The sequence below is a fragment of the Colobus angolensis genome, unplaced genomic scaffold (assembly GCF_000951035.1).
Source record: "Colobus angolensis palliatus isolate OR3802 unplaced genomic scaffold, Cang.pa_1.0 Scaffold451, whole genome shotgun sequence".
NCBI lineage: Eukaryota > Metazoa > Chordata > Mammalia > Primates > Cercopithecidae > Colobus > Colobus angolensis.
In genome coordinates, this window is record NW_012117944.1 from 516,865 (window position 1) to 526,835 (window position 9,971).

A 9,971-nucleotide genomic window follows, 5' to 3' on the forward strand; every position below is an offset into this window, starting at 1 on the left:
GTGATCCGCCCGTCTCGGCCTCCCAAAGTGCTGGGATTACAGGCTTGAGCCACCGCGCCCGGCCGTTTCATTCTCTTACAGGGTCTTTCACAGAGCAGAGATTTTTAACTTTAATGAAGTCCTGCTTATCAATTTTCTCTTTCATGGATTATACCTTTGGTGTGTTTTAAAAGTCACTGCCAAATCCAAGATCATCTAGATTTTATCCTATGTTATCTTCTGAGAGTTTCATAGTTTTGCATTTTACATTTAAGTCTGTAAACCATTTTGAGTTTATTTTTGTGAAAAGTGTAAGATGTGTCTAGATTCATTGGGTCCTCAATTTTTTGCTGGCTATTCGCCAGAGGCTCTTAGTTACTTGCCTCTTGGGCCTTCCTGACATGGCTGCTTGCTTCCTCAAAGCCAGCAAGGAGTGTGTCTCGTAGTAAGACAGACCTTATAGTTTTAGGTAATATACTTACGAAGTGACAACCTGCCACATTTTATGTAGTATTGTAGTCACAGGTCCTGCCCACATGCAAGGGGATAGGGAGTTACACAAGGGTGTATGTACCAGGAGACAATGATAATTTGGGGTTGTCTTAGAGTCTGTTCTTCATGCTCTGATGACTTGAAAAATGGGATTATGTTTCTTAAAAACCTTTGGAAAACATGTCACTTGTTAAAGTAAGACAAATACTCAGTTCTTTTGGTGGTATAAAGTTAGTGGTTTGAGAGTATTCTTCCAGACTTTTTTTCTATGCATTTAATAACATAACTTACTGTTTTCTGTGCCTCATTGTGTATCCTGATTGCTTCTTAAACTGGGTTCTAAATGTTAAAATAACATCCCTACAAAAGCATCTTTCTTTTCCTTTTGTGTTTGTATAACATTTTACAATGTATAACTTTGTACCCCATACCTTAAAAATCTTTTTTCTTTTGGAACCAGGTACATCAGGAACGTCTTTATCAAGAATACAGTTTCAGCAAGGCTGAGGGCCATCTGAAACAGATGGAGAAGATATATACTCAGCAAATACAAAGCAAGGATGTAGAACTGACCTCTATGAAAGGGGAGGTCACCTCCATGAAGAAAGTACTAGAAGAATACAAGAAAAAGTTCAGTGACATCTCTGAGAAACTTATGGAGCGCAATCGTCAGTATCAAAAGCTCCAAGGCCTCTATGATAGCCTTAGGTTACGAAACATCACTATTGCTAACCATGAAGGCACCCTTGAACCATCCATGATTGCACAGTCTGGTGTTTTTGGCTTCCCCTTAGGTAAGAAAGGACATGTGATATCCAGTGTCTATTCTTTTTTTTTTTTTTTTTTTTTGAGACGGAGTCTCGCTCTGTCACCCAGGCTGGAGTGCAGTGGCTGGATCTCAGCTCACTGCAAGCTCCGCCTCCCGGGTTTACGCCATTCTCCTGCCTCAGCCTCCCGAGTAGCTGGGACTACAGGCGCCAGCCACCTCGCCCGCCTAGCTTTTTTTGTATTTTTTAGTAGAGACGGGGTTTCACCGTGTTAGCCAGGATGGTCTCGAACTCCTGACCTCGTGATCTGCCCGTCTCGGCCTCCCAAAGTTCTGGGATTACAGGCTTGAGCCACCGCGCCCGGCCCCAGTGTCTATTCTTTAAATCAATGATTTTTTATACTGCTCTGCCCACTTCCAAGCATTCAGTGGAGATGATAAGGGTCTTGAGTTGTGGTAGGCTATGAATTCTTCACCCATATTTATTTCAACCTGTACATCATTGCTTTCATCTATTGTATTTGCTTACATTTAAATTAAAGCTTTAATTTGAGCAGAGTTAATCTCTGCAAAATGAAAGTTTGCAAATTGCTATATTAAAATAAAAGCTACGTAGTTGTAGTAATAATAATATTAACTGTCTTTTATTGATTCGTAAGTGCTAGGCACTGTTGTATTTTATGTAAATTCATATAATTTACAAAACTTTATGAAGTATTATTATCCTTTTATACAGATGAGAAAGCTGAGGCACAGAAAGTTAAGTAATTTGGTCAATATCACTAACCTGTTTTCAGAGCCTATACTCTTAATCATTTGCTTTTCTCCAAGAAGGCCATGTTTCGATTTTTTTCACCTGCCAGTACTGATTGTACAGTTCTTAAGTTGTCAGTTTGGTTGTTTTGTTCTTTTGTTTAATCATTTTTCCATTTATCAAATATTTAGCAAATATGTTTTATGTACCAGGTTGTTAGGTATGATCCTAACTAATGAGGATATAAAGACTATCCAAATAGGATTCTTTCTTTCTGGAAATCACAATCTAGCATGATGCCATCTCTTGTCTGCTTGTTAGGTGCCTTGCAAATGAAATTAATCTCATATCTTCCTGCGCTCTCTCCTTTATACTACTCTTTATGCAACAAAATCCAATAGGTTTTTGCTCTGCTATTAATGGAAATTGTTTTTGGCATACAAAAAAGTAAAGCTTCTTGTGCTGGACTTTCCTAATACTCATTTTTGGATATTTACTATAGGCTGAGGAAAAAGATTTAATAGGGGAGGAGATGATGTCTTAGAAAAGTTATGAGGTGGTCAGGTGCAGCCGAGCACTTTGGGAGGTTGAGGTAGGAGAATCACTTGAGCCCAGGAGTTTGAGACCAGCCTGGGCAATATAGTGAGACCCTGTCTCTACAAAAAAAAGGTGGGGGGCAGGTATGAGATGATGAGATGAGTAATATCAGATATAAGAATAAAAACCTAAATTTCTGCTTAACTTTCAGTTTTACTTACATAATGTAATTTAGTCAGAGTTACTGTAAATGGGCATTATGGATATACTTATTTTTTTCTTGTTACTGTCCACATTTGTCTTATTTTTTTCATATTCACCAGTTCTTTCCCATTCCTTTTTTTGTACACAGTTAACCTTTTAATCTCCTGCTACCACTGTTAGCTTGAAGGATATATAGTCAGCATTTTCCTTTAGTTATTTAATCCTTTAAAACCTGTAAAAACCAAGGAAGGGTTCAGTGGAAGTAGTTAAATGTTCATTTAATCAGATCTATTATCTGCTTTGTCTTAATCCTATGCTAATTGATATTGGGTCATGGTATATGCCAATATTTCATCATTATATTTTTTCTAGAACGTTTATTGCAATATTTTTAAAAAAGATTATTCTTAACCTGGGGCAAAAGATTTTATATGTCTGATTTTTTCTAAGACAAATACTGGAGAAAAAATATATATTCGTGCATATATATATATTTGATGATTCCTCTGAAGTAGACTATGTAGATAACAAATGAATAAAATTATGTTTTTCCCTTTTTTTCCCCACTAGGTAACAACTCCAAGTTTCCTTTGGATAATACACCTGTTCGAAATCGGGGCGATGGAGATGGAGATTTTCAGTTCAGACCATTTTTTGTGGGTTCTCCCACAGCACCTGAACCCAGCAACAGCTTTTTTAGTTTTGCCTCTCCAAGTCGTGAATTAGAGCAGCAGCAAGTTTCTAGCAGGGCCTTCAAAGTAAAAAGAATTTGAGCCACGCATGGTGTCACACACTTGTGATCCCAGCTACTTAGGAGGTTGAGGCTGGGAGGATCCCTTAAGCCCAGGAGTCTGAGGCTATAGTGATCTAAGATCATGCCACTGCACTCCAGCTTGGGCAACAGAGTGAGACCCTGTTTCTAAAAAAATAAAGATAATTTAGCTAACTTTACAGAATGTTTCTATGTTCCTCTTTAGTGATTTCATTTAGCAAATCTTTTTCCTAGTTAGGACTCTTCAGCTTCCCTGTGCTTTTAAATCTCTGAAGTTGTCTTCACATTATCAACATAACAAACTCATTGGCAGTGGGGAGTGGTTTAGAGTCTGGTTTCTTTGTTTCTATTATTTAAAGCATAAGCATTTTATTAATCTAAATTCCATTGTGAACTGCTGAATTTTCATCCCTGGTGAGAAGGTTACAATAGTATTTGTTTCAATAGATAACTGTTTCTCCCTGGGCTGTTTCTGACTGAGCTGTGTTGTTTATGCCTTAAGTACCTGTGTTATATGCTACATGTTGCTTTGAATTGTGGTATTTATGCATATCTGTATATGTAAGTATGTTAATGTACACTGATATTTTGCTGTATTTGTCAGTATGTTTATGTGAACATTTTGGTCTTGGAAAATGGTGGGTGATGTGTGGCTTGTTATTTGGGTATGTGTATTTATTTGTATATATTTATGTATTTACCTTCATATTAACTTGTTTGGAGGTGTGCTTATGTCAGTGAACGAGAGTACAATTTGATGCATGTATGTTCAGTCCCTATTTGTATTTAAAAATAACTCACGTTGATAGTTATTTTTTAAAGTTAATTTTTTTGGTGTTTACAGTTGGCCCTCTGTATCCACAGGTTCGCTTCTGCAGATTCAGCCAACCATATATCAAAAATATTTGAGAAAAAATTAACAATATAACAATAAAAAATACAAATTAAAAATACTGTATAACAACTGTTTGGATAGCATTTACATTGTAGGTATTATAAATAATTTAGAGGTGATTTGAAGTGTTTGGGAGAATCTGTAGGTTGTATGCAAGTACCATGCCATTTTATAAAAGTGACATGAGCATCCAAGGATTTTGGTATCCATGAGGGTTCCTGGAACCAATCCCCCAAAGATACCAAAGGAAGACTGTATTTTAAAATAAAGCTACTTCTTTACCTTTTGGTCAACTGTTGCCTTGGGTTTACTTATTTAGGAATGCACTTCTGCAGAAAGTTTGCCAATGTGTTGTTGATCTCAAGAGACTGTATTAAAATAATTTAAAAGATTTATTCATTGTTTTCCTTTATTTAAGTGAGCATTTCTGACTATTATTATGGAAATTAAATTCTGTTTAATTATGCATATACTTATTTAAAATGTAGAGCCATGATAGAAATTTGAAGGACTTCTCAGTAACTTTATGTCCTATTAGAGGAAAGACTTGAAAGCATACTGGCTGGGGAGGCAGAAGATCTGGGTTCTGGTTTCTACTTAGTTTAAACTTGCTTGGACTTTGTATCTGTAAAATGAAGGATTACATTATCCTTACAGCCTTTTCTAACTCTTAAATTTTAGGATTGATTCTTAATGGTTTAGGATGTGTTAACAATGGAATTACCCTAAATGCTAAATCCCATTGTTTTTTAGGTAATAAAAATAATACTGAAATCATTTGAAGATCGTTTATGTTTAGTCATTGTAGAAAGGCAGTTAAATACCCCTGCTTTACATAATTGAAAAGCAACTAGTGTTTCCTTCACTAGGAATATGAAGTATAAAATCTCTTAAAAATTATTCTTAGTGTGCACCAAAGTTATTTATTACTGTTTTTTTGAGATGGAGTCTTGCTGTGTCACCCAGGCTGGAGTGCAGTGGCAGCATCTTGGCCCACTGCAGCCTCCACCTCCTGGGTTTAAGTGGTTCTGCCTTGGCCTCCCAAATAGCCGGGATTGCAGGTGCACGCCACCACACCTGGCTAATTTTTGCATCTTTAGTAGAGAAGGGTTTTCACCACTTTGGCCAGGCTGGTCTTGAACTCCTGACCTCAAGTGATCCGCCCGCCTTGGCCTCCCAAAGTGCTGGGATTACAGGTGTGAGCCACTGTGCCCAGCCTCGTGTGCACCAAAGTTAAAATGTCTGAGAAAGGGGATGAAAAATGTTAAAGTTTTAGGGCCGGGTGTGGTGCGTCACTCCTGTAATCCTAGCACTTCGGGAGACCGAGGCGGGTGGATCACTTGATTAGGAGATCGAGACCATCCTGGCTAACATGGTGAAACCCCATCTCTATAAAAATACACACAAAAAATTAGCCGGGCGTGATGGCATGCGCCTGTAGTCCCACTGTAGTCCCAGCTACTCTGGAGGCTGAGGCAGGAGAATCACTCGAACTCGGAGGCGGAGGTTGCAGTGAACCGAGATCGCGCCATTTGCACTCCAGCCTGGGCTACACAGTGAGACTACGTCTCAAAAAAAAAAAGTTTTAAAATATCCCTCCCTATTTTATAGCTAATGACATAGATTTTATAGGTTACAATACAAACTATTTCCTTTATGTTGGAAAATGATTTGAGGAAATGATTTTATGTACATTCATGATTTCTGCCTTGAACGTTTTGCTTCTTTGTTAGGTTCACAGAATCAGCTTGAAGCTGTTATTAAAACTAAAAAAGTAAAGCAAAACTGTCAGGAATATTAAATGACACTTTAAAAGATTTATTCACAAGTTTAATATATTCACAAGGTACAAACTTGAAAGTTACAAAAAGGCATAGAGTGAAAAGTGTACCCCAGTTCCCTAGTTACTCATTTTTGCTCCAGCCGCTCACTTCTGCTCTTTGTAAGCAATAGTGTTGCCAGTGTCTTGTGTCTTTCCAGAGACTATGTAGAAGCAAATAATTTTTTATTTAAAAATTATGTTTATATTTGAATAGGTGATACATATAGATGGCAAGAAAATTCAAAAGCGCAGGCAGTGAAAATTTTCTTCACTTACCCACAGCTCCCCAGTTTCTGTTTGCCTCTGCAGACACTCATCGTTTCTTATATATCCTTCTGGATGTTGTCTATAAATATGGAGGCATTATTAGTGTACAGCACGGTGGTTTTTATGAGCCATCCCAAGTGTAGTATTTATTAGGATAGTGCATTAAAATGGTAAAATTAATCATACATAGAAAATTATTGCAAAGTTTGGAAAAGATTAAGTAGCCATTGTACTACATGGTTTTAAAAATTTCAAACAACACAGGTGTGCACTTCTTAAACTCTCTTCTTCATGGAGTATTATAATCTTAGTATAAATAAGTAGGAAGATATGACACAAGAATATAGAAATTAAGCTGAGGACATTTTGTTTCCAGGATCTGGGAAAGAAACAAGTTTATGAACTCAAAAGTGGTTGCAGAGCATCTATGTGCTGTAGGAAATAGTTAAGTTGGTTTGAAGCAAAGCCCTTCGTGGGCAGAAAGCCTCCAAAACGCCAGATGTCGCTGTGGTTCCGCGATGAGAGAGGGCGTGCGTCTCTGTGGTTATAAAGTTGGGGGTGGAGTGGCCGGGAGATGATGGCTGATGAGGAGGAAGAAGTCAAGCCCATCTTGCGGAAATTGCAGGTGGGGCCTTAGATTAAAATCTGTATGTGTTTTTGTTACTCCGAATGAAGCAGGGAGTCCAGTTTATGTAGTGCCCGCGAATTCCCCGGCACACACGCGAAGCTACGTGCGTCTGTGCGGTTACTATAACAACCCTCGAGGGTGCAGCCGCAGCCAGCGAGGGAGCCTCCCAGTGTGTTGGAACCTCCTGCTGTCGACCTGACTGCGGTTAATTTCAGTCCTGTATGGAAGAGGATTTGTTGCTCCTAACTATTCATGTACATTTTTAGAGAGGACGTTGTTTTCTCGATTCATCCATAGCGAATAGCATATATATGTGTATGGCAGATCTGCATGAACTATTATCACATGTTGTTTTGATCCCTACAAAAGCCATTTAACACCTTTCTGCTTTGAATTTGGCAACAATCACACTAATGACCTGCACTGCAAGTGTCCTAGTTACTCCCCTTAGGATTTCAGTTTTGATTTCTTTCAACATGTGTAGTTCCACTTTGGGGTCTGATGCAGAGGGGTCCAGACTCCGTAGTCCACAGGTGACTGTGCTTCTGAGTAAGACTAGGCTTTTGGGCTTGGTAGGGAGGCGTTAACTAGTTGCTTGGCTCTTTGCCTTTAAGGACCCACGATTTTCCTTAAACCTCAGGAACTCAGTTCTTCGTTCCAAGACAGCCTGTAACTTAAATATTAGAACTATGACAGGCTTGTAACTTGCCTAAAGGTGTTTAACGCACAAATTTAAATATTGGTGAAATTTCTTTGTTCTTGAGTAGATTAAAATAGTAACACTTTTTAGAGTGTTCCAACTGATTTGGATTAACCTCATTTTATTCCCTAATTGTGACTGACTGAAAACAGAGATTCTCAATTCTGGTTCTATAGTAGAAACATTATTGGTGTATATATGTTTGTATATGTACAGAAAAAAATCTGAAAAGGTATACAAATCAGTGGTTATCACTGAGGTTGTTTGGGGGAGTTTTTTACTTTCTGTTTTTTACATGTATCTATCCGAATTTTAACAGCTTACATGTATTGATTTTGCCATGAGAAAATAAGTTTCTGAAAACGTTCAGTCCAGGGGAAAACAAAACCAAACAATAAAACCAAACAAGTTCTTGAATGTTTGATTTAACAACTAAAACCAGTCAATAAGCCCCCCTCTAAAACTCTTCATTTGCAGCCATGTTGATTTCAGGACAAAAGGAAATTGGTTGTAATTTTTTATGAGAATTGTCTTTTCCTAGGTTCATTTGTGGTAAATGTCCTAAGCAGCTTGGGAGAGGATACTTCGGTTATGTTGGGGTGGGGTCGGTGCAGGAATGGAATAAAGGAGTGAAGTAGAGAAGAGGAAAAGGATTAGATAATGGTGTTGCTGTTCATGGAGATGGTGGTAAACTTTGATTTCATTGTTATAGACATTTTAGTGTAAAAGCAATGTATAAAAGGATATTTCTCAAAGTGTGTTTTATAGTTTCGTTACAATCATCTGGGGTGCCTGTTAAAAATGTAGAATTTTGAGTTCTGCTAAACTGTTAAAATCAGAGTTTCTGCAGGCTGGGTCTTGGATATAATACAATAAAATTTGAAAAGCATTACTGCAGAGGGTGCTAGTCTGTTCTCTTCATTCTGGATAGGATTTTAAATTAAGTATAGCACATATGTATTTGTTAGAACAGGGGTTAGTTAGTTAATTCAATCAAGTATAGTGAATGAGAGCCTATTATGTCCCAAGGCCTGTTCTGATGCTCAGGTGTAGCTCGAAACAAAACAATAAAGTCCTTTCCATCCTGGAGGTTACATTTCAGTGATGGAGGCAGACAATAGACAATTAATGATAGGCCACATGATTTTAAATAAGTATGAAGAAAAATAAGAGTATGATTTAACAGTAGAGGAGAGAAGGAAGATACTCATTTGGTTTGAGTAATCAGGGAATACCTCTCTGGAATTGATATTTGATCTAAGATCTAAATGGTGATGAGGAATAAGTTATGCAGAGATCTGAAGAAAGTGTCCAGGCATAAAGAAAAGCATGTGTAAAGGCTTCCGGGTGGGCTGAGCTTGATGGGTTTGAGAAACTGCATGAAGGCCACGCTGGCTTGTAAATCGTAGGAGAGAGAGTGCTGAGAAGTGAAGTTTGTGTCAGGGTGGGTGGTGGTAAGTCAGCTCATACAGTCTTCTAGGCCATGATAAGGACTTGGATTTTATTCTGTCTGCAATGGGAAACTATTTGAAGGTTTGTGATACGATGTACGTTTTTTATAAGATCACTCCCACTACAGTGAGGAGAATGAGAGAGAACAGAAACAAGATGACTGGTTAAGAAGCTCTTGCAGTCTGGGCAAGCAATGAAGCTGATGTAATCCAGGAATGGTCATAGTGGGACGGAGACAGGTGGATGAATTCAGGATATGTTGTGAAGACCGTTGGTTAGACTCGATGGGAAGTGATTATATATTTCTGCTGCTATCTGTTCAGTTTCAGGAAAGAATAGGGTATCTCTTGTCCAAAATACGTAGGACTAGAAGTTTTTTGGATTTCAGATTTTTTTGCATTTTGGAATATCTGCATATACATAATGAGATAACTTGGGGATGGGACCCAAATCTAAATATGAAACTTGGTGGCTTATGCCTGTAGTCCTAGCATTTTGGGAGGCTGAGGTGGGAGGATTGCTTGAAATCAGGAGTTCGAGACCAGCCTGGGTAACCTACGAGACTGTCTTTTTTTTTTTTTTTTTTTGAGACTCTGTTGCCAGGCTGGAGTGCAGTGGCACGATCTCAGCTCACTGCAGCCTCTGCCTCCCAGATTCAAGCGATTCTCCTGCCTTGGCCTCCCAAATAGCCGGGATTGCAGGT

General features: G+C 38.3%; 2 protein-coding genes across 4 annotated transcripts in view; both read left to right on the forward strand.

The window, feature by feature from the left end:
* Positions 1-3,683, forward strand: part of CCNB1IP1 (cyclin B1 interacting protein 1, E3 ubiquitin protein ligase) — a 21,321-nt gene extending 17,638 nt beyond the window's left edge. For all 3 annotated transcript variants that reach the window (XM_011957929.1, XM_011957931.1, XM_011957928.1), the window contains 2 exons: positions 932-1,265; positions 3,303-3,683. In XM_011957929.1, coding sequence (XP_011813319.1) covers positions 932-1,265; positions 3,303-3,505 — 537 coding nt within the window. In that variant the 3' untranslated portion in view covers positions 3,506-3,683. The remainder of the gene's footprint in view (positions 1-931; positions 1,266-3,302) is intronic.
* A 3,342-nt stretch (positions 3,684-7,025) lies between these two features.
* TTC5 (tetratricopeptide repeat domain 5) overlaps positions 7,026-9,971 on the forward strand; it is a 17,486-nt gene continuing 14,540 nt past the window's right edge. Inside the window, exon 1 of the mRNA XM_011957942.1 lies at positions 7,026-7,113. Within this exon, the coding sequence (XP_011813332.1) occupies positions 7,063-7,113 (51 nt within the window). The 5' untranslated portion in view covers positions 7,026-7,062. The remainder of the gene's footprint in view (positions 7,114-9,971) is intronic.